The sequence below is a fragment of the Triticum aestivum genome, chromosome 7A, assembly GCF_018294505.1.
Source record: "Triticum aestivum cultivar Chinese Spring chromosome 7A, IWGSC CS RefSeq v2.1, whole genome shotgun sequence".
In the NCBI taxonomy this organism is placed as follows: Eukaryota; Viridiplantae; Streptophyta; class Magnoliopsida; order Poales; family Poaceae; genus Triticum; species Triticum aestivum.
In genome coordinates, this window is record NC_057812.1 from 69,731,368 (window position 1) to 69,756,612 (window position 25,245).

Below are 25,245 nucleotides of genomic sequence, written 5' to 3' on the forward strand. Positions count from 1 at the left end.
GGCCGGGCGTTTAACCTCCTTTTCTAAAAAGTTTAAGCTAATACATAGCTGATTTTAGAGCCTTAAGAGGGCCATCTGCGTGAACAAAATACTAGTCTAAACAATATATACTTCTATGAACTAATTAAATGAACATAATATACAGGTACGCAGTGCCGATGAGCTTCTACTGCTATGGCCTCCGTGACACAACACCATCTTACGCCGTCATCTTTATGAACCTAATTCCGCTGGCCACCTTCATCCTGTCGCTCGTCTTCAGGTAACAAATTTCTTCATTATTCATGCGTTCATAATAAATTAGCATTTATTTAAATCAACTCCTTGACAACCCACAAATGGATGCAAACTCGGGGCGATGGATTCAAATGTTCTAACTGCTAATCAACTTTCATTATATTTTTATCTTATTTTCCAACCCATGTATGTGGTATGCATGAACATTTAGAATGGAGACATTGCGAATCTGGAGTGTGGTCGGATCACTGAAGATTGCAGCCATTCTGTTCTCTGTTGGAGGCACAATGCTCATCAGCCTTTACAAGGGCAAGGTGTTGCATCTCTGGGATCCCATCCTGAAGATCCACCCCAAGGAACAAACAGCTGAGGGTGCAGGCAATCAACTAAGAGGGACAATATTCTTGGTAGGCAGCAGCTTCGCATATGCTTGCTGGTACCTGATCCAGGTGACCGTCCATGCAGTGACATGTTGCTGGTATCCCTCGTTCTTTGTGTTAAGTACGTTACATTATTTAGTATACGACTAGGGAGATGTAGCTCATTTGGACAGTAAAACTAACCCTAAACCCAGCCCTCTCACGCCCTGAGCCATTTCAGCCGTCACAATATATTTTGCATTAAAACTTTCCATACAATATCTTGTAAGTAATCATCATATTAGTACCAACATTGCCTACTTTCACTTCACTTGGTTAGCTTGAGAGGATAATGGCATCATGTTTTGTTCTAGATGCGTCACCCAAAGAGTATTCATCACTTTGTGTACACGTGTAATCTCATATATACAGAGAGGTGATATATCATGGACACCACTAGTTAGTGCCCCTAGAAGTTTGCACTGTATTTATAGTACTAATTTATAAATAAACAATACTACAATAATGTTGATGCAGTAATCACGTTGTTACTGCTATATGGTGTGATGATAGTTACTCGCCACTATGTTTCGGTACTCTTACTTACCAACATAGTAGTGATGTAATTATCATGATAATGATGTACTCCCTCTAAAACTAATATAAGATCTTTTAGATCACTAGTTAGTGATCTAAAAGATCTTATATCAGTTTACAGATGGAGTATTTACTATGATGTTTGGTGAAAACTTGATGTATCAATAATCATGGTCAATGTTAGTGTTAGTCACTAACATGGTGGTGATGTAATTATCACACTGGCTTGTGATATTTACCATAATGAGAAGTGTGAGGATGCACTTACCAGATTAGCTATTTGGTAATTTTTACCAACATGCCGACAGTGTACTTACTAGATGGCATGGCAACATGGTACAAAAAAGGATGATAACTTACCACGTGGTAATAAACGAGTGTAAAATAGTTTGCTGAAATAATACCCAAGTCCAGTCTAGTTTGAGGTACTTGGGCTGATGGTGAAAATGGATTTCTAAGCTGAGGAAATGGTTAAGCAGGAAGCCATATTTATTATCGAAACCAGCTTTTAATTCATTGATCTCGTTGTGCTTGTTGTTCCATTTGTGCAACTAGCAACCATTGTTTCCCTGTGTGTAAATAGTAATGCTTTTAATTGCATGTGATGATTGAGCTCATGATAGTCTTGTTGCATGCAAGAACTTCAACACGTGATTGGGTTGTCCACCGTAGAGCCATAACTAGAATGTTTGGTTTTAAAAGTTTTGGTTATTTCTGTTAGTAGAAACTGGAGCATAGAGCAATAATAACATGTTATTGCAGTCAAAGGTTCTCAAGGTATATCCATACAAGTATTGTTCATCCATGGTGACATGCTTGGTTGGAGGATTCGAAACAGCACTAGTTGGAATAATATTGAATACAGACAAGAACGCATGGAAGCTAGGATGGAATCTCGACCTTGTGACTATCTTGTACTCGGTGAGTTGTTTGATCTCACAAAATATCAATGTAAAAAATAGACTACAATATAAGATACATGTTTCTTTTGCAAAAACCTGAGATACATTTGAAGCTAGGAAACTCAGAGTTTATTTGGAATTATTCATTGAGGATTTAATTAATCAGTTGGTAATTGAAAAAAGTGGATGTACGATTATTCACTAGGAAATCAACATGAAATCATTTGGTGTAGGGGGCACTTGCAACAGCAGGGAAATATTGCCTGAACTCATGGGCTGTTGCCAAGCGAGGCCCAACATATCCTCCGATGTTCAACCCATTGTCTGTGGTATTCACAATTTTGCTGGACTCCATCATCATAGGCAATGAAATTACAGTTGGAAGGTACGTCGCTTCGCTTCTTCTTCCAGTCTTGTTGAATAGAAAATAAATGAAATTGTTCTTCTTTATTCTATATTTGCAGCCTGCTCGGTACAACAATGGTGCTTGTCGGGCTTTACACTTTCCTATGGGCAAAATCAAAAGAAGTACGTGACAAATAGATCTCATCGTTGGCAGGCAGAATTCTTGTATATAGCTACAAGAAGGACAAAATTTGTACTTGTATACATGAAGATCATAATACATTAGATAGAAGACCACACGGTTTTTTTAGGACCTCAACGGTCGGTCCGAACATCCATGTAAGCCACAGAGAGATGACAACATCACTTACTTGGCAATGCAGTTTTAATCCATCTCTCCCCAGTCCATTTGACAAATTACCTTGCACGAGCATGCGTACGCTCGTTCGATCGTTTGGGATCATATCAAACATAACTTGTCTACCACGTATGTACTACGCAACGTACGTTTCGGTCCAGTGCAGATCACCGTCCGGGTGTACGTGTGCATGACCCATGCAAGCATTTTGTGTGCATGACGATCATGAGGCTGTCACAGCAGATCGGCTCGTACGATGCGTTTATCATGAGGAAAACCACATTTCACATGCAGGGCCAAATTCTCTCACATCCATACTGACGTATGCACCCGAGGCAGGCGAGCATCGAATTGCACGAGCCTGCTCCTATATCTACGTGCGTACGCAGCCTCAAGTTTCAGCCTCATTCCAAGCTAGCTAGCTGCTAACAAGCAAGGTAGGATAGGCGCCCTGTCCACCACCTGTAGTCCATAGATATACAGCCGGAGATCCTTCAATCGAGCCGGCTGCAAAGCCTGCAACGATCGCCGGTGACTGATGGACATCAAGGCGGACATCAAGGTGGACATCAAGGCCGAGCCCAAGGCGGCAGAGACGAAGAAGGTGGCGGGGTGGGAGTGGAAGGCCCCGGCGTCCATGGTGCTGGTGCAGCTCTTCATCACGGGGATGATCCTGCTGTCCAAGGTGTCCATCGGCGGCGGCATGTTCATATTCGCCCTCCTCGCGTACCGCAGCCTCTTCGGGGCCGCCTTCATCCTCCCCTTGGCGCTCATCTTCGAAAAGTACGTGAGTGCGGCATGCTTATCTATCTATTTACCGTCAATTAATTACACTTAGTTTTCAGTTATTCTAACTTTAAAAACTGCCACCCGGGCTCTTTGAAATTCTCCTCTCGCACACCGGTTCTCCTCGCTCCCAACACCCTTCTGCCACCCAAGGTCCTCTCCTCCAGACCGTCGTCTCTTTGCCCCTCCTCTCTCCTGTCCGGCGGCCGTGTCGGTGGCAAGACAAGTAGGGGACATGTCCGTTTCTCTTCATTCTAGTGGGTCCTTATTTCGCTCAGATTTAGTTCCTGGAAATTCCTCCACGGACGACAGTCTACGCATAACCTGCGAATGACACCTTCTTCAAGAAATGCGTAACAGCTCCCGGGTGCCCCTACGCCCTCATGAAAAGTAAATTAATAAAAAAATGACTTTTTTTAAAAATAATCCTGAAACTTTGAGGGATCAAAGATTTGATGTTCTTGCAAAGTTTCAGCAACAAATAACCTTCATGGGGCCCTCACAAAAAACCAAAATCACTGTTCAAAAATGTACTTAAAGTTCGAACAATGATTTTGTTTTTTTATTTGAGGGCTATTCGAATGCTATTTTTAGCTAAAACTTTGCAAGATCATAAAAAGTTTGATCATGTTCGATGTCCCAAAGTTTCAGATTTTTTTGATTTTTAAATCTGTTTTGAATTTACTGTTCATAGAGGGTGTAGGGGCACCCGGGTGCTGAAAATCCTGTCTCACCTTCTCCCCAACACCGCTCTTGCGTGCACGCTCACTTTTGGTGCTGCCACGTAATAATCGTGCAGGCATCGGCCACACAGTCGTTGTGTGTATAGCAGCGCTGTTAGGTCCTTGGCGGCATCCGCGAGGTGGTGGTTTTGAATTGACTGGAAAGCACCAGGCCCCACAGTTGAAAATCAGGGGTGGAGCGGGATTAAAATTGAGACACGTATGTCCGTAGGGTGCAGCCCGTAACTGTAGAATTAATGATTCGACCTCTCCCTGCCTAGACAATGTCTGGTCCAACATCAACGAAGAGCATGTAAGGGTAGGTGTTACCAAAGCCTGTTGGCTATTGTTGAATCTTGGCAGTTGTTGTTTCAATTAAAAGAAACAATTGACTAGCTCTTGGTATGGCTACTTCGACCTCTTCTTTCAATATGCCGTGCGGTACAGTCTAGTTTCCCCAACCCTATAGACTAGTGGTGAAAGATTGCAAGCCATGTTGTGTGAGGTGATCTCCAACCGATGTTCCTTTAGTGGTTACTATATCCTTTTTCTATCTACGAGTCGTTATTGCGATCTTCAAAGTCTGGCATGGTGAGGCTGCATGTAAATGTTCATTTCCTTTACTACCCGTTCAGTGCAATTTTCAAAATTTGGCGGACAGCGTATAATAGCAGGAAGTAGATGGCAAGTATGGTTTTCAATGTAATTTTACTTTTACTGTTTGTTTTGTGTCTTGTTATCTTTCTGTTGTACCCGCTACTATTTTCTTTGAGTGTCTTTTGTAATTGTTGCATGTAAGTGTCATTGAGTGTCTTCCCTTGCAAAAAACTACGTACCTTCCAACTCATCATTGACGGTGTCCTGATCCCTCATGGATTTTATATAACCAGCTAATCTAGCTGTGGATTCCGTTTGTGCGCGTACATGCAGGGGCAAGTGGAGGGAGATGGGTTGGCACGCAACGGGATGGATCTTTCTCAACGCCTTCATCGGGTACGTAGTCAGTACATACATTTTGACCGGACAGTCGGTACATACATCGCACCTGCATGCTGTCGACGCGCAAATAGTTGCCATGAACTGTTTTTCGTTACGTTGCTCTGGTACTGCCTCGATCTATGCATGCACGCCTTAGCCAGGGCGGACGTAGCAAGACCACGGGAGACTCGGTCTGGATGACCCCCTTAACTAAATGCAGGCTATTAGTTTAGTGCGTGATACCGCCTATGTCCTGGTCTAGGCCACGTCCAAAACTCCAAACGAGCCACTACGTCCCAGCTTCAGGTTCAGTGATATACTTAATTTCAGTGGCAGACAACGTGGATCTCAGTGAAGCCAGCACATCGCACTACTCATGCAGCTGGCCGATCTCTCGATGTCCTTTTATATATGCATACTGTACTAGCTTCTCCTACATTCTCGATTAATTAAAAGTTTGTTAGCTCCTGCACAACATATGCAGTCAATTAAACAAGTATTTGAGACGACACTTGTCTTGGGGACTCCACTTGTGGGCACAAGTGAAGCACAAACCTATTGTTTTCTATCCGCAAGATATAGGATTGGGCCTTTCAACTACATACTAAGATACAATTGTAACATTATAAACTACATACTATATAACGATGTTGTTGAAAGTGTGTTATCTCCACAACATGCAGTTACTATACTGGTAATTTAAGCACACTTGTGTTGGGCACTCTACTTCTAGCACAAGTGTAGCACAAACCTATTATTTCAATCCGCGGGTTATAGCCTCCGGCTTCTCAACTGCAGTGGTACTATATAAAACTGCGAGACATTGTCAAGTTTGTTCTTTTTTCTTATCGGTACCGACAATGCAGCTTTTAAATTATCGGTGATTTTGTAGGGCGAATCGTTCCCCATACGTCGCGCTGTAGTGGAAATATAAATTATAATGATGTTGTTATCTATCAAGTCAACATAGCAACGGGAGACGTGGGCTCCAATGTGTGTGTTCCCTACTTTTGTACTTCATCTCGAACTCTTAAAGCCTTGCAGGTTAAAAAAAAAATCTCCTAAGGAGTATCTCTTGAGCAAACTTTGGTTAGATGCTTGACCAGCAAATGATATCAAGTCAAAGCCTCCATATTATAGTGATTAGTAATGGGGTGCAATTGTTCTCTAGCTAGGTCCACTCTTAAAGCCATGCATGTTAAAAACATCCTAAGAGTATCTCACGAGCAAACTTCGGTTAGATGCTTGACTAGCAAATGAACTCGTGATAAGTCAAAGCCACCATATCATAGTGATTATTACGGGGTGCAATTGTTCTCTAGCTAGGTCAACTCTTAAAGCCATGCATGTTAAAAATCTCCTAAAGAGTATCTCATGAGTAAACTTCGGTTAGATGCTTGACCAGCAAATGAACTCGTGATACGTTAAAATCGACATGTTATAATAATTAGTAACGGGATACAATTGGTCTCTAGCAAGGTCTACTCTTAAAGCCATGCATGTTAAAAATCTCAAAAGAGTGTCTTATGAGTAAACTTCAGTTAGATGCTTGACCAAAATATGAACCAAGTCAAAGACTCTATATTATAGTGATTAATAGGGTACACTTGTTCTGTAGGTCAATCGTGTGTATACATAGTGGTTGGCTGCAAAGAGCTTCGATTAGAGAGAAAATTAAGTACCCCACGAAGGAAATTGAGATAAAAGTAGCCACTTTCAATCTAATGCATACTGATTAGAGGATGAATTGTGTGAACAAAATATTGGATCACATGAACTACATGTCATGTATGTAGGTACGCAGTGCCAATGAGCCTATACTACTATGGTCTCCGTGATACAACGCCAGCTTATGCCGTCATCTTTTTGAACATAATTCCACTGGTCACGTTCATTCTCTCGCTCGTCTTCAGGTACCAAAGTTATTTCATTATTCATGTATTCATTCACAATAAACATCGGTCTTGATTTGCCAGACCCAAAATCAACTTCTTGATAATCAATAACCACTATTCTATCTTATTTTCCAAAACACGTATGTGATATGCCTGCACATATTAGAATGGAGACATTGCAAATCTGGAGCATAGCTGGATCACTAAAGGTCGTAGGTGTTGTGCTCTCGGTTGGAGGTACAATGCTCATTAGCCTTTACAAGGGCAAGACACTGCATCTTTGGAAACCTATTCTGCACCACATGGGGCAAAACACGACAGAGGTTGCAGGCAATCATCTAAGAGGAACAATATTCTTGGTAGGCAGCAGCATCACACTTGCTTGCTGGTACCTGATTCAGGTGACCGAGTATGCAATGACTTGTTGCTGCTATCCTCTTTTTTTTTTAAGTCTGTTAAATTATTTAGAATTGGACTAGGTAGACATGATGATAGGAGAGGAAAGATAGTATGGGAGAGATATACTTGCATGCATGCATTAAGAGGCTGAAGTGATGACATCATCATAATTGTTGGTACATTTAATCTTCAAACTATTTTATCTCCCTAAACGTACCAAAAAATTTGAGATCCGTCTTCATTGTCAGCTTAATTTGTATTGATAAGAGCTTTCAAACTAGATCACATATGGGTATGTTCCGACAATATCCTTTTCCCTAGTTAGCATCCATTAATTATGAAGTTACCGCCGTACCAGTACCAAAACTACAACCTTTGAAGTATACACAGCCTGAACATTGGTTCTAGATGTGTTCATCATTGACCATTTCTATATGTGTTCATCGTTGACCATGATTTTAATTGGTTGAGTAATCAGTGTGCATCTAATAAATCAATAAAAAAGCATGTATATAACTAGCAATGCTTTTCTTTGCATGTCATGAATGAGTTGGCGATGATCTTGTTGCATGCTAGGAGGAGTTCGGCATGAGATTGGGACAATTAGAACATTCATTTTCTATCTTCATATATTGTTTTTGTTAGTTGAAATTATAGCTTGAAATAATTTCATTATTTCCATGCAGTCAAAGGTTATGAAGGTGTATCCATACAAATATTGGTCGTCCATGGTGACATGCTTGGTTGGAGGATTTCAAACAGCACTAGTTGGAATAATATTGAGTAGGGACAAGAGCGCATGGAAGCTAGGATGGGATCTCAACCTTCTGACCATCTTCTACTCTGTGAGTAAATGGGTCTAGCAAACACCCGTAAAACCATATTACAATCCGAGACATATTTGAATCTAAGCAGCACAAAATTTCTTTGAAACTGGTTTGCCAAAATTTTAAAAATCACTGGTAAATGAAAAAACTGGATGGAAACTTATTCACTAGGAAATCAACATGAAAATTATTTGATGTAGGGGGCACTTGCAACGGCGGGGAAGTATAGCTTGAACTCATGGGTTGTGGCCAAGCGAGGCCCAGCATATCCTCCAATGTTCAGCCCATTGTCAGTGGTATTCACTGTTTTGTTGGACTCCATCTTTATAGGCGACGAGATTACGACAGGAAGGTTTGTCCCTTCTCGCTTCTTCTCCCTCTTCTCCCTGTGCCATCTTTCCGATTCAAGTAAAAGGTTTTACTTCTTTATAATTACTATAGTTGGCAAAAAGTGAGTTGTCATGTTCCTCTTTCTTCTACATGTGCAGTTTGTTCGGCACAACAGTGGTGATTGCTGGGCTCTACATTTTCCTATCGGCAAAATCAAAAGAAGTGCGGGACAAATAGATCTTTCCAGCAGCAAGCAAAGTTCTTGTAGCAGCAGAAGCTACAAATTTTATACGTGTATACAAGAATATTATTATTTTAATTGTTATGTAACAAAGAGGATGATAGGTCTTTTTCTCGTACAACCCCAATGTCCGGTTTCACTATGACTCGGATAACCGAGCAAAAAGGAACCACCATCCATGTACCACAATGAGCTGAAAATAACACTTAACTAGCACTGTATTCTTAATCCATCTCTTTTTAGTCCATTTGTCAAATTGTCTTGCGTGTGCACGTATGATCACAGAGATGACATGAAATATGAGTTGGGGTTAATGTTTTTTTTACTTCTTCCCGGTATGCATTATTAGCATAGAAAAGTACGAGCTTGGCCTCATTGTCTTGCATCAACTTTAATAAAGGTGGTTGTGTGCATTGCAATGACGCAAAGAACATGCTCTAACACTAGTAGAAAAAGGGCCTTTAGTCCCGATTCGTAAGAGCCTTTAGTCCCGGTTCTTGAACCGGGACTAAAGAGTCGGTACTAATGCCCTGACCCTTTAGTCCCGGTTCAAACCAGAACCGGGACTAAAGGCCCTCCACGTGGCCGGTCCACCTTTAGTCCCGGTTGGTAACACCAACCGGTACTAAAGGAAATTTTCTGATTTTTTTTGAAATTTTTTATTTTCAAATTTCTGAATTATTTTAACCTCTAATCTCTAATCACCCCTCATCACTGCTCAATTTAATCTCTAATCACCCCCTCATCATTCCAAATCATCTAACTTCCCGGACGGTCACCCATCCTCCCACTCCCCCAGCCTGAGCACGTTTAACTTCCGGGTTCTATTCTCCCTCGTTTCCAAGTCTGCACTCGTTGTTTTCCTGACAATAGTAAGATGTCAATCCTATTAACCCTCAGGAGTTTAGCTTGAGCATGAAGTCACACATTTCACTGTTTGAGTTTGAAACTATTGTTCTAAAAAACAATAATTTTTTAGTAACACTAATATTTCTTGAATAAGTAGTTTGACCATTGTTTGACCACAGTTTGACCAGATTTGACCAAAATTCAAAAAAACTGAAATAATTATTTAATAACACTAATATTCTTGAATAATTATTTAGTAACACTAATACTTCTTGAATAAGTAGTTTGACCATAGTTTGACTAGATTTAATGAAAATTTAAAAAAACTGAAATTTGAGCATAACTTTTTTTCCTTTTGGAATTTGAGGATTCTACAAATTTGTAAACAGGCCGTAGGATGTATCTTTTCGAGTAGATGATTTTTCATATAAAAAACTTTTTAATCCGAGTTCGTATGCAAAAGTTATGCCCATTTTACAAATTCCAGAGAGATTTTGTAAATAAAGTCAAAATTCATATTTGTAAATTTTCCCAACAACTAGACCACATATCACATGGGAAACTTATTTTATTTTATTTTTTTGACATTTCCATCATTTTCTTTTGTTTTTTCTAAAACTGAAAAGGCGGTCCACTGGGGGAGGGGGGTTGAAAATGGGACCTTTAGTACCGGTTCGTGCCATGAACCGGTACTAATGCCTCAAAGCCCATTAGTCCCGGTTGGTGACACCAACCGGGACTAAAGGTTAGACCTTTAGTCCCGGTTGGTGTCACCAACCGGGACTAATGGGCATCACACCCTTTAGTCCCGGTTCATGGCACGAACCGGGACTAAAGGGCCCAGGTGAACCGGGACTAATGCCTTAGCCGCACGAACCGAGATAAATGCATCCATTGGTCCCGGTTCTGGACTGAACCGGGACTAATGGGCTTACCCGACCTGGACCAAAGCCCCCTTTTCTACTAGTGTAATCACTTCTTGAAAGCACAAAAAAGTACAAACGCATGTTAGGGACTACAATCAAATGAATAATTCTTTTTTTAGAACAAAATATCAGGAATAGCCTGACTTTGAATTAAGGATGCTTTCAACCGACCAGCATTACATCAACCAATAAAGAAACCAAAGGAAAAAATAGCACGATGATACATATGGTTGTGTAAATAGCTAACAGGCTTCAACAAAACTACTAGGAAAGATGTGGAAACTATAGCACTATTGCAGCTAGAGGTCGAAGAAGCCCTCCAAAGTGAGCAAGCCACCAGACACCAGTAAGAACTTGGGGAAACAGATGGAGTGGTCGAAGGAACGCCTTTCGATGAGTGTTGGCCGTCTCGACGTCAACCTCCTCCATCTCTGAATGGGGCTCCCTGCCCCCTCGCCTTGGCACGAAAGTCGATGATCCATCGAAAGGTGAAGATGCCCACCTGAGGGATAAAGTGAGAATGATGCCATTGCCATTCGGAAGATCACACGATCCGAGGACACCAGCACCAAACTATAATGAGCTCAGTCAAGGGAAGCTTCGTCATTGATTGGCACCTACACGTGAGAGGGGGCAACTACATGGCAATGTCGTTGGTGACCAAGCTACAAAGAAGGGAAGGCAACCGCTGAGAGACGATACCAAGTTTGTGATGAATATATTCAAGCTCACACCACCCCTGGCAAGCAATGGCCAGCCACCGCCGTTAGCCACTAGAGGTCCCCGTGCCGCCTCGCCTACACCACAGTCCATCGATCTTGTCACTGCGCCCAACCACCACCCATGCCGTCGAAGGAGAGCAGGCCCTTAGTCTGACACCACACACGGAGGGGAACGCAACACCACATGGAACCACGTCCCCGCCAACTAGAGCAGCCCCACTCCACCTCCCACGGAATGACATCCACCACCACCGACCGGGCCCAGCTGTGCCCGGTGCACCACCGTTGCCACTGTGTCGAGTGCACATCCGTTTCTGGGCCGTACCACTACCTCCCTGTCCTACATCTCATGTGTCCGCACACCCCACTGCCAGGAGCCCCGCCAGATCCCACTCCCCCACACCACGCAGCCATCCCATACCACCAAGATCCTGAGTAGGGGAAGAAGGAGAAGAGACCTGCCGCCGTTAGCACCACAAGGGCTTCGCCCCGCGGACGCTCTCCAGCGGTGGCAAGGAGGAGCGGCCAAGAGAGGAGGAGGGGCCTCAGCGGCGGAACAAGGTCTCCCATGACACGCGCGAGGTGCATCATGGGAGCAAGGTTTTTTGTTTTGTTTTGTTTTGTTTCGGAGAGCATTTTCCCCGTCCCTCTCCAAGTAGCAAAATTTAGCGCTTATTTATGTTTGTCAAGAAAACATTGGAGCCAGTGTAATATATGTCTTTCTAGATGATATTGATAAAAAATGGCGTGGATATCAAGTTTCCTATTCAACATATGTACTCATGTCACAACCAGTTTTCTGTAACTCTTCCTTTTTCTTTTCTGTGAAAAGGGTAGTGTAAACTGTTCTCCCTTGAATCTTTCCCCTGCAACTAGTGCATAAGAGGAGAGAAACACTCTTTTTTTCAAAGGAGGGGAAGACTCTTGGCCACTGCATCGTCGTCGTGGATCCGGCGGTAGCATCTCACTGGTCTGGATCTGGAGGTGTAGTGTTGGCCATGCAGCCCCTCTCCCTTTGGTGGAGTCGGGTCCGGTTGTGCCTATGTTGGCATTGGGGAGTATTCAGGTGGAAGCTCTACACTTTGAGGCCAACGATGATGATGTCTGCGGCTGTCACTTACCCCTTGGAGCGTCGCCATGGGTTTCCTTTTCATGTCTGCCTACCGGTTTAAAACCTTAGCCCTTTGTTTTGGGCTCGATGGTGGTGGCACTTTGTGTCGTTACCCTCTTCAGGGCATCATCGCTGAACTCTAATGCCAGCTAGTTGCAGTGCTTCTTCGGGCTTGCCTTGATCCTGGTGTGAAGCTTCTTAGGCTCTGATGTGGAATGGATTCACTGGTCTCCTATGATTTACACATGTCATCGTGATTATCGTTCTTGTCATGGAATTGTCACGGCAGATGTCCTAGTGAAAGGACTTAGTCATGGAGCCATCGCAACTAGAAAGCTTAAAGGGGTTAAACGGGACAAAGGACACGAGAGGTTTATACTGGTTTGGCCCCTTGCAGTGAAGGTAAAGGCCTAGTCCAGTTGATATGGTATTTCTAGGTTTCAATGACCAAGGAGCGAATACGCGTAACCTGGCTCTCGATCTATTGCTTCTTGTCTTAAGCCGCCGCCGGGTCGTCCCCTTATATACACGGGTTGATGCCCTGCGGCCTACAGAGTCCCAGCCGGCTCATACAACATGTCTGGCTCAGTGACGTATCTTACATGCCTTACATTACAAGTCTATTCATACATGGCAGTTTATACTTACGGGCCTTAAGCCGCCTCTGGGCTTGGGCCTATTGTAAGCCTAACTGTGAACTGTCATCTTGTATACTCTTGGTCTTCATTTAGGTAAACCACCATTGTGGTTGACCAGGCCCCTCTTGGGCGGGTCATATCTGGTAGTCATATCCCCAACATTAGGCCCCAGGTTGATTTGAACTTTTTTCATGTCAATCTCCAACACTTAGAAAAAATCCATCTACTACTGCTGTGAAAGCCTTGTAACCCGCCATGACGTCATCTCCGAAAATTTTGGAAACCCGCCACGACGTCACCTTAACGGATCTTTATCTTAATGTCTTTCCAAAAATCGAGGCATCCATCTAGCTGGATAACTTTCATTTGCCTTCCTCGTTTTTCGCGCCTGCCTATTCGCATGTCTCCTTATAAATAGGCATGGCCGGTCTTCCTCATTCTCCCCCTTTCCAGCATCTTCTTCCTCTCGCAACCTCTCTGCCGCTCGAGCTCGACCGCCATCGCAGAGCACTTCGTCTTCCGCAACCTCGGCCGCTGCATCAACCTGAGTCAATCCAGATAATGGTGGTGACACTCCATAGTAGATCTGCAGTTGTAAGTTTCTGCTTTATCTTCGTACCTTAGATCCGCACTAGGGTTTGCAAGCTTCTTCGTGTTCTTCGTAGTTCGTCGGAGTTCATCGTAGTTCACCCTCCAGGCTATACCACGAACCTCTTTGATCTGAAAACGGTATTAAACTGATGCGGTAGTTGTTTTAGTTCCACTTTCAGTATCAGTAGATCCCCTTTCTTGGACGAAAAATCTTGTACAAGCTTATGAACTCATCTGCACTGACTTTTAGGTCTAGATTTATTTTTCTTTTCTGAATAGTCGTTGATCCAAAGTAATATCTGCAGTGTGTGAAACTTGTTTACCTCAATACTTAACCAATTTTTTGTCGCTGGCAACTTTTGAATATCTTTAGTCATGGCGGCTTACCATGCCGGCTCATTTTTCCTTCATATATCATTAGCCCTTATTTAAGCCACCATTACGCATCTGTATTGCAATCATTTAACCTGTAATTCCACCAATTATCTTGAATCGGCAAATTACTTCACTAGTAGAAAAAGGGCCTTTTGTCCCGGTTCTGGAACCGGGACTAAAGGGTCGTTACTAAAGCCCCCCCCCTTTAGTCCTGGTTCGTATAAGAACCGGGACTAAAGGCCCTCCACGTGGCCGCTGCCTGGAGGTCCACCTTTAGTCCCAGTTGGTAACACCAACCGATACTAAAGGATTTTTTTGGAATTTTTTTTTGATTTTTTTTGAATTTTTTCCTGATTTTTAAATTTCTGAATTATTTTAACCTCATTCATCTTGTATACTCTTGGTCTTCATTTAGGTAAACCACCATTGTGGTTGACCAGGCCCCTCCTGGGCGGGTCATATCTGGTAGTCATATCCCCAACATTAGGCCCCAGGTTGATTTGAACTTTTTTCATGTCAATCTCCAACACTTAGAAAAAATCCATCTACTACTGCTGTGAAAGCCTTGTAACCCGCCATGACGTCATCTCCGAAAATTTTGGAAACCCGCCACGACGTCACCTTAACGGATCTTTATCTTAATGTCTTTCCAAAAATCGAGGCGTCCATCTAGCTGGATAACTTTCATTTGCCTTCCTTGTTTTTCGCGCCTGCCTGTTCGCATGTCTCCTTATAAATAGGCATGGCCGGTCTTCCTCATTCTCCCCCTTTCCAGCATCTTCTTCCTCTCGCAACCTCTCTGCCGCTCGAGCTCGACCGCCATCGCAGAGCACTTCGTCTTCCGCAACCTCGGCCGCTGCATCAACCTGAGTCGATCCAGATAACGGTGGTGACACTCCACAGTAGATCTGCAGTTGTAAGTTTCTGCTTTATCTTCGTACCTTAGATCCGCACTAGGGTTTGCAAGCTTCTTCGTGTTCTTCGTAGTTCGTCGGAGTTCATCGTAGTTCACCCTCCAAGCTATACCACGAACCTCTTTGATCTGAAAATGGTATTAAACTGATGCGGTAGTTGTTTTAGTTCCACTTTCAGTATCAGTAGATCCCCTTTCTTGGACGAAAAATCTTGTACAAGCTTATGAACTCATCTGTACTGACTTTTAGGTCTAGATTTATTTTTCTTTTCTGAACAGTCGTTGATCCAAAGTAATATCTGCAGTGTGTGAAACTTGTTTACCTCAATACTTAACCAATTTTTTGTCGCTGGCAACTTTTGAATATCTTTAGTCATGGCGGCTTACCATGCCGGCTCATTTTTCCTTCATATATCATTAGCCCTTATTTAAGCCACCATTATGCATCTGTATTGCAATCATTTAACCTGTAATTCCACCAATTAACTTGAACTGGCAAATTACTTCACTAGTAGAAAAAGGGCCTTTTGTCCCGGTTCTGGAACCGGGACTAAAGGGTCGTTACTAAAGGCCCCCCCTTTAGTCCCGGTTCGTATAAGAACCGGGACTAAAGGCCCTCCACGTGGCCGCTGCCTGGAGGTCCACCTTTAGTCCCGGTTGGTAGCACCAACCGATACTAAAGGATTTTTTTGGAAAAAAATTGATTTTTTTTGAATTTTTTCCTGATTTTTAAATTTCTGAATTATTTTAACCTCCGTCATCTTGTATACTCTTGGTCTTCATTTAGGTAAACCACCATTGTGGTTGACCAGGCCTCTCCTGGGCGGGTCATATCTGGTAGTCATATCCCCAACATTAGGCCCCAGGTTGATTTGAACTTTTTTCATGTCAATCTGCAACACTTAAAAAAATCTATCTACTACTGTTGTGAAAGCCTTGTAACCCGCCATGACGTCATCTCCAAAATTTTTGGAAAGCCGCCACGACGTCACCTTAACGGATCTTTATCTTAATGTCTTTCTGAAAATCGAGGCGTCCATCTAGCTGGTTAACTTTCATTTGCCTTCCTCGTTTTTCACGCCTGCCTGTTCGCATGTCTCCTTATAAATAGGCATGGCCGGTCTTCCTCATTCTCCCCCTTTCCAGCATCTTCTTCCTCTCGCAACCTCTTTGCCGCTCGAGCTCGACCGCCATCGCAGAGCACTTCGTCTTCCGCAACCTCGGTCGGTGCATCAACCTGAGTCAATCCAGATAACGGTGGTGACACTCCACAACAGATCTGCAGCTATAAGTTTCTCCTTTATCTTCATACCTTAGATCCGCACTAGGGTTTGCAAGCTTCTTCGTGTTCTTCGTAGTTCGTCGGAGTTCATCGTAGTTCACCCTCCAGGCTATACCATGAACCTCTTTGATCTGAAAACGGTATTAAACTGATGCGGTAGTTGTTTTAGTTCCACTTTCAGTATCAGTAGATCCCCTTTCTTGGACGAAAAATCTTGTACAAGCTTATGAACTCATGCGTACTGACTTTTAGGTCTAGATTTATTTTTCTTTTCTGAACAGTCGTTGATCCCAAGTAATATCTGCAGTGTGTGAAACTTGTTTACCTCAATACTTAACCAATTTTTTGTCGCTGGCAACTTTTGAATATCTTTAGTCATGGCGGCTTACCATGCCGGCTCATTTTTCCTTCATATATCATTAGCCCTTATTTAAGCCACCATTACGCATCTGTATTGCAATCATTTAACCTGTAATTCCACCAATTAACTTGAACCGGCAAATTACTTCAGTAGTAGAAAAAAGTCCTTTTGTCCCGGTTCTGGAACCGGGACTAAAGGGTCGTTACTAAAGGTCCCCCCTTTAGTCCCGGTTCTTATACGAACCGGGACTAAAGGCCCTCCATGTGGCCGCTGCCTGGAGGTCCACCTTTAGTCCCGGTTGGTAACACCAACCGATACTAAAGAATTTCTTTGGAAAAAAAATTTGAATTTTTTTTTGAATTTTTTCCCGATTTTTAAATTTTTGAATTATTTTAACCTCTAATCTCTAATCACCCCTCATCATTGCTCAATTTAATCTCTAATCACCCCCTCATCATTCCAAATCATCTAACTTCCCAGACGGTCACTCATCCTCCCACTCCCACAGCCTGAGCACGCTTAACTTCCGGGTTCTATTCTCCCTCGTTTTCAAGTCTCCACTTGTTGTTTTCCTGACAATAGTAAGATGTCAATCCTATTAACCCTGAGGAGTTTAGCTTGAGCATGAAGTCACACATTTCTCTGTTTGAGTTAAAACCATTGTTCTAAAAAACAATAATTATTTAGTAACACTAATATTTCTTGAATAAGTAGTTTGACCATTGTTTGACCACAGTTTGACCAGATTTGACCAAAATTCAAAAAAACTGAAATAATTATTTAATAACACTAATATTCTTGAATAATTATTTAGTAACACTAATACTTCTTGAATAAGTAGTTTGACCATAGTTTGACCAGATTTAACGATTTTTTTAAAAAAACTTAAATTTGAGCATAACTTGTTTCCTTTTGGAATTTGAGGATTCTACAAATTTGCAAACAGGCCATAGGCCGTCAAAATCGGATGCAGATTTTCGTGCTGAACATTTTGATATATTATACATTTTTTCCTAACATTGTATGCAAAAGTTATAGCCATTTTATATTTTCCCTACACTTTTTGCAAAACATGTCCAAATTTAAGTTTTTAAATTTTCCTAACTAGTAGATGTAGTAACATAACTACATCTCGAAGGATTTTAACTTTTGAAGTTTTTATCATTTTCTTTTGCTTTTTACAAAACTGAAAAGGCGATACACAAGGGGGGTAGGATTTGAAAATTGCACCATTAGTACCGATTCATGGCACGAACCGGTACTAAAGGTCTGGTGCCACGAACTGGTACTAATGCCTCAACCCCAACCCCATTAGTACCGGTTCGTGGCACCAACCGAGACTAAAGGTCCCATTTGAACTGGGAGTAATGCCTATACAGTGCCCTAGCCACTCGAACCGGGACTAATGCTCACATTAGTCCCGGTTTGTAATGCAACCGGTACTAATGCTCTTTTCTGGCCGAACCAAAGCCACTTTTTCTACTAGTGCCTCCTTTTTAGCTTGTCCTTTCACCATGCCACCAAAGACAACAACAATTTACAACTGGGTCCCTTCCACAGTCATTGATGACACCCTGAAGGATTTTGTCACCATTGGACATCTACCAGAGAAGAACATTATGCCCTATCGCGCCCCTGACCAGGCCGAAGAAAGACCTCAGCCCAAGGATGGTGAAGTCATCGTCTTTACTGACCATATGAATCGGGGTTTTTCATCGCCCGGCTCAAAATTCTTCAGAGATGTTCTGCATTTTTTAATCTTCATCCACAGGATCTTGGACCCAATTCCATCTCAAACATCTGTAATTTCCAAGTTTTCTGTGAGGTTTATCTTCAAGAAGCATTTACTGTTGAACTCTTCCAAGAGTACTTTTACTTGAACCGCCAGAATGAGTATACCAATGGCCCCAATTTAGAACTTAGTGGGATCTCAATTCAGCGCAGACGGGATGCTGTTTTTCCTCTAGTAGTCTTGCCAAGTCATCCCAAGGACTGGAATCAAACCTGGTTCTATTGCCAAGATACGTCACCGGCTGATGAAAAACCAATGCCGGGTTATCGTGTTGAGCGTCTTGACGCTAAATATTCGCTCCCTGACAAACTCTCTGCCGCTAAGCGCAATAAACTTCAACCAACCATCAAAAAGGTTCAAGCTTTACTGGGGAACGGCTTAACAGGAGTTGACTTGATCCGCTGTTGGATTGCATGGCGGATCATCCCTCTAAGTCGCCGATCTGATTTGATGTGCAATTACACCGGAGGAACGGACGATCCACTACCTCATAGCTCCCTTCGTCTGACTGAAGAAGCTATTGTTGAGATGTCAACCACTCTTGTCAACAGCAAATATGAAGACTGCAGCAAAGTAGGATTGAATCCTTTCTGCAAACTTAACCCGGTAACAGAGGTAAATTCCCTTGACTCCTTTTTTCTTCAGTAGTTAAGTACTTGCATGATTTTTCAACCTGTTATTCGCCTACAGGCCAAATCTGACTTTTTGAAAGCCAAATATGATCATGAGGCCGCCAAAAAAGCTAGAGACGTCGCAATAGCCACCAAGAAGACAACGAGAAAATCCAAAAAGAAACCAACTGCTTCTGATCTCCTCAAGCTGGATGGTGCCTCTGAGTCGGAGGTAGCCCTTGACTCTCTTGGCCTGCTTTTTAACAACCTTATTGACACTGACTATTACCAGGATGACACGGGAGCCAGCCAGGCAGTAGAAGAAGAGGTAATTATTTCCTTTGATTTAGAACCTTTGCCAAGGCAGAAACCTCGACGGATAACCCGGAAAGTAAGGTTTTCACACCCCTTGGCTTATTTAGATCCTCATTTTCTTTTGAAAAAACAGCAACATGAGAGCCACCGTCAGACCCGGACCAGTGACGACAATGAGCTGCCCTCCGGCTTACCGAAAACTCCTCGGAAATGCCAGAATGAGGTTTCTTTCACTTATGACTTCTGCCTTTATCAATGAATCTATTTCCTTGCTATTTTAACTGTGATTTCACTTTTGCAAGAGGTCTCTCGTTCTTCTGGTGATTCTTCACAAACTCAACTTCCGGCTTTCAAGACTGCCCCTGGGTAAAGATAGTTATCTTTCTTCTGCATTTTTATGTCCATATCATTATACTAACTCGTCAAATTCTTCTTAGTGGTCAAGCAAAGCCCAAGAAGGCTAGGGTGGCTAAGCCGTCTGAAAATCCAAAAGCCGCTGAACCGGCACTGCCGACTCCTGCCCCGGGACAACCTGAAGCACTAGAAGACCCCACCATCAATGTTCAATCAGATCCTCCTGAGCCGTCTGTTGGCGAAATCGTTCTCAATCCATCTACTGTTGAACCGTCAAGCTCAGCTAACCTGCCGGCGACTTATGACAATGATGTTTTAATCATTGGTAGTAGATTCGTTGATCTGGGCAATCCAACTGTGCTGGCCAGACCCTCCGCCAAGAAAGAGGCTTTGGAAAAGGCAAAAGTGCAGTTTGACATCTGTCACTATGCTCACCTAAGTATTAGTGACGTGCTATCTGGCTACCTTAGTCACGTGCATTCCAGCCGTTACTCTGAAATTGAGATGGTCAAACAGCTACAACTAAAATATGAGGTATGCTCTCCGGCTTTCATTAGTTTATATGCTCTACCGGCCCCCAAGTCTCCTGATTATGATAAACTTGAATGATCTGTAGACTTGTGATATAGGTTGATGTTCTGACCTAGATTTTCCCCTAGTCTGGTTTAAAGTGTTTAACCGGATTTATCTGATTAGCATAATTTCACCTGTAGTCCCCAAGGGCCGGCTTAATTCATCATGAATGAGCTGGTACTTAACTTCATAACTTTCTTGAACCAGTCAAAACTAATATTGTTATCCGGCTCAAGAGGGAAAAACTTTCTGAATACCATGCATTAGCCCCCAAGTGCCAAGCGTTGTTACCTGTAAAACACTTGGGACTTTTTTAGAAGAGTCATTTCTGCATTTAAGAATTGCTTTGGCAGACATTAGCCCCCAAGTGCCGAGTGGTGTTGCTTTGCAAAGCGCTTGGGACTTTAATCATTATGACCTCTATTGGAATAAACTTCAACACATCTGTGCATGTCTGCAGACCACCATAACTGACTTGGATTCTCAACTGGCTGATGCGAAAACCCAGCTGGCGGCTCAAGAGACTGAGATAAAGAATACTAAATCCAAACTCCAGTTGAGCATATCTGAGGCAGAGAAACTGAAGACCAGTTTTAATGTAGAGAAAAAAAATCTTGGGCCGACAAAAAAACCTTGCTGACACAGCGTGCTGAAACGGTCGAGGCGGCTCTCAAGGAAGTTACCGCTGAACTCACCGGTTTAAAGAACCGTGTGTCTCAGATGGTTTCTGCAATCTTCGGTGAGTCATCGTATTATTTACTTAAACTCTATTTTTGCCATCATAATTTAAGTCGCCTGCTTAACCTTTTGGAAATATCTCATAGGTCCACGGAGCAGCAATCTGAGTCAAAACAGCTTGATAAAGCTCAAGGCGGTTTACACCCTTGTGGAGCAACTGTATACTGGAGCTCAACGGGCTCTTGCCATTATTTCCCCAGCTAACCAAGGACCAAACCTATTGAGTGATGTCTTGAAGAAGCTATCCATCTTACCCGCCGGGTTTCAAGAAGTTAAGCGTTCCTGTGCGAGAGCCGGAGCCCTAACTGCTCTAAGCCACTCCAAAGCCTGGGTACCGGAGCTAGACCCGGCGGATGTAGCCAAGGGGTACCCTAGTTTTAAGGAAGACGAGACTCATTTTGATTAAAAAGATTTTGCTGCTTGCGTGAACGAAATACGTCCTCATGTTACCATCCTTGGCGAAGAAACCAATGTTGATAAGTACCAGCCGGGTTTTGATGCTGAGAATAAAATGATGGCGACTCCTTCATATAAAGTGACGGATCTAATTGACTAGCCGGGTTCGCCAGCACACCTTTGCCCTGGAAATTGACCCGTCTGGTCTAATTGATGATGAGGCTGAGTTCGTCGCTCTTCATGGCTTTGATTAGTCCAAGCCTAATTTCCAAACGATGGAGGAGGACGAACCGGCAAGGGATGAGTCGTAACCATCCAAACAACCCGGCCAGGATTGATGAACCGACTTTAGTCTATCATCTGCTTATGAGAAAAAAGAGTATTATCCTTTTGGACTCCAAGTGACTTGTAATAGGCTAGCTTAAAACTTCATGTTCTGCTTATGCCATCATGCATATTGTGCCTCGTACATCACTTTTATCTATAATGTGAGGATATGCCGTTCATCCTTTACAATATCAATATTGTGTGAATCTGTTCCTGCACAGAAGATATGAAAATTGTCCTGGCGGTTTCTCGCCGGACGGGTCAAAACGCCCAGTGCACAACCATGGAAACTAACATAACTGTATAATTAAGGCTGGATGTAAGGATAATTAAGGATGGAAAGCCCGTGATTGAAGAAAACACAGATAAGCCTGTTATGAATTTTAACGACAATATCATATATGTAATCTTGAATCTGGACTGCCGGCTTATGTGACCTGAACAGTAAGGGTGATAACCCAATCTTTAAAAGCCAATACTTCCATATGTATGATGACTATTATACACTGGCAATTCATCGTCAAAAAACCAAGCCGGTTTAAATTGAAACCATACTTACACTTAGATTTAGACAACAAAACCAAAAAACAAAAGATTGTCTTTCAAACAATGTAAGTCAAACACCAAGAAAAATTTGGAGGCTTCTGATTCGGATACGATTCGTAAACTGAACCAAAGGGGTTAAGCTAGGATTCGAATACGATCATGTAGCCCCCAGTGGCTTCGGCGTTGCGCCGATCAAGAGGGTACCGACAGCTATGTTCTTTTTGGTTCAAATACGACCTATGTTTGAACAGGAAGCCCCCAAATGACCTTAAGAGGTTTTTAACGACCCTGATTCGAATACGATCCAAGTCGGACCCAAAAGGGGTTAAGCTGTGATTCGAATACGATCAAGAAGCCCCCTAGTGAGTTTGGCATTGCGCTGATCAAGAGGGTACCAACAGTTATGTTCTCTTTGGTTCGAATACGACCTATGTTTGAACAGGAAGCCCCCTAGTGATCATGAAAACCGCCGCCGCCTGAGCCACCGCCCGGCCCATGATTGCTATTGAACATGTTCGAGTTCTTGAAAGCCTTCATGATCGTACAGTCCTTCCACAGGTGAGTGGCCGGTTTCTGCTGAGTGTCGTGTCTTGGACAAGGCTCATTTAACAGCTACTCAAGAGTGGGACCTGACCCGCCGGACTAAGGAGGTGGCCTCCCCTTACGTCGCTGATTGTTGCCCTGTGTATTGGTGTTAGCCATAAACTCAAAACTACAGTCAGCCTTACGTTTATTATTGCCTCCCTGATTTGCCGGGTTATACTGATGACCCTTGCCGTTCTTCTTTCCCTTCCCTGTCTTCTCTTCGTCAGACTCGGGATCCTTGGTACTATCAGAGTCGGCATACTTGACTAAAGCTGCCATCAGCTGGCCCATGTCATTACAATCGCGTTTGAGCCGCCCCAGCTTCTGTTTTAGAGGCGTAAAACGACATTTTTTCTCCAACATTAAGACTGCAGAGCCGGCATCCATCTTATGAGATGAATGTATTATAGCTTTGAGTCGACGCACCCAATGGGTCATGGACTCTCCTTCCTCTTGCTTACAGTTAGTTAAATCCATAATTGACATGGGCTGCTTGCAAGTGTCTTCAAAATTCTGAATAAACCGGGCCTTTAATTCTGCCCATGAGCCGATGGAATTGGGTGGCAACCCCTTCAACCAATTGCGAGCCATTCCATCTAACATCATAGTGAAGTACTTGGCCATTGCCGCGTCACTGACCTCCAACAGCTCCATGGCCATCTCATAGCTTTCAATCCATGCCCCTGGCTGTAAATCGGCCGTGTAATTGGGAACCTTCCGAGGCCCCTTGAAATCCTTTAGCAAACGCTCATTACGCAGAGCCGGCACCAAGCAAGGAACACATCCTGTCCTTGTGGCCACGCATGCCTCAACAGAGGTCGCCGGATAAACTGGAAATGCCTAGTGAGCCGCCTGCTCAGCTGCCTGTTGAACCGCCCGCTCAGCCTCTTGGCAGATCCTATCCTGGTCAACCAAGTTAAGGGCTCCATCCCGCGCCGGGTTATGCCCGCGCGGCTGGTCACGGCGCCGGGAGTTGCTTGAGACGGCTGCTGAATCCATGTGCCTGCTATAACTCGGGCTCCGGCTTGGGTGTGGGGTCGAATGAATCCTGTCTTTACTATAAGAATAAGCCTCCTGCTGTGCCAGAGCCGTCTGAAGAAGTTATCTGACCCTTCGGGTCTCAATCGCTGTTGGAGAGTTACCCTCCGCTGGAAGAGCCGCCAATCGCGCCGCCGCAGCGATCATGTTCTCCAAAGGGTTAGAATAATGACCCGGTGGTGTTGGTACATAATGAGGTGTAGCAGTATTCACATGAGGGGGTTCCATAGCCCGTGGCTGAACCGGCGCCCCAGCCCCGGGCATTGCGACCTGGTTCACCTCTGGCGGGTTACTGGGGTCTGCACCGGGTGTGTGGAAGAGATTTCTAAGATCGTAAGTCAGAGGCAGACGTGACTGAGTCTTCTGGTGTCTTCTTCTAATGACCTCGTTTGATGCGTTCAGATCCATCGTGAGCCGAAAAGCCTCTGATTGAAGCTGCTGAGCTCGAGCATCCAAAGCCGCCCGCTCTGCAGCCATCCTGACGTCCTCCGCTGCTAAGTTTTCTTTGGCTTGTACTACCTCACGTAACCGTGCCACTTCCGCATCGTGCTGAGCCTGATCCGATGGTTCAACCACGGTAGTCAACAGGGTTGTCATCCTATCCATGAGATCAATCAGCACCTGAGCCGGCGGGCGCGTGGGGCCTCCTGCCCCGGCCGCCGTTGACCCGGTCGTTATCGCTGGCGCAGCCGTAGAGTTTTGAACGGGCTGTGTGCCAGTCATGAAGATCCCCGCTCTGCTCGGCGGCTCAAAGGGGTCCGGAATACTGCTGCCATCGGAACAACCCCCAAGCCCACCATCTTGCAGTTGATACAACGAATCTGTCTCACCCGTGGATGACTCGCCATCAGATTGGACGGCCGTATCGCCACCAGACACAGATCTTTCAGAAAATTCCCCTCCATGGATGCATCCCACGAAGGCATGCTTCACAGCCGGCTGAGCCTGGGCGGGTCTCGCACACTGAGCCATCTCGATGATGTCGGCGCAGATGTCCGGCTCGGGACCCGGCTCGCCGATCCGGCCGATGAAGACATGGATCCTGCCGAAGGGGACCCGGTACCCGTACTCAATTGAGCCGGCATCGCGGTCCCAGCTTGCGTCGTCGATGTAGAGCTTGCCGCGACGACTCTTGGTCATCCGGCCCACAGCATATCCCTTGAGCCCTTTGAAGCTGCCCTTCAAGAACTCAGATCCACCGTGCGCTGGCCCCACGGTGGGTGCCA

General features: G+C 43.9%; 1 protein-coding gene across 1 annotated transcript; it reads left to right on the forward strand.

Annotated features, from left to right (window-relative positions):
• Positions 1 to 3,336: 3,336 nt before the first annotated feature.
• LOC123153036 (WAT1-related protein At5g64700-like) lies at positions 3,337 to 8,972 on the forward strand. The gene is made up of 7 exons (XM_044572357.1): positions 3,337 to 3,581; positions 5,237 to 5,299; positions 7,081 to 7,197; positions 7,346 to 7,580; positions 8,265 to 8,423; positions 8,606 to 8,757; positions 8,894 to 8,972. Exons 1-7 carry the CDS (start codon positions 3,337 to 3,339, stop codon positions 8,970 to 8,972), a joined length of 1,050 nt encoding a protein of 349 aa, XP_044428292.1.
• The last annotated feature ends 16,273 nt before the right edge of the window (positions 8,973 to 25,245 follow it).

What these genes read in the sequence shown, in the direction of transcription:
- LOC123153036 (XM_044572357.1), top strand. Translation starts at nt 3,337, where the DNA reads ATGGACATCAAGGCGGACATCAAGGTGGACATCAAGGCCGAGCCCAAG. An exon ending in TTTCTCAACGCCTTCATCGG is followed by an intron (nt 5,300 to 7,080) that starts GTACGTAGTCAG and finishes TCATGTATGTAG; the next exon opens with GTACGCAGTGCCAATGAGCC. An exon ending in ATTCTCTCGCTCGTCTTCAG is followed by an intron (nt 7,198 to 7,345) that starts GTACCAAAGTTA and finishes TGCACATATTAG; the next exon opens with AATGGAGACATTGCAAATCT.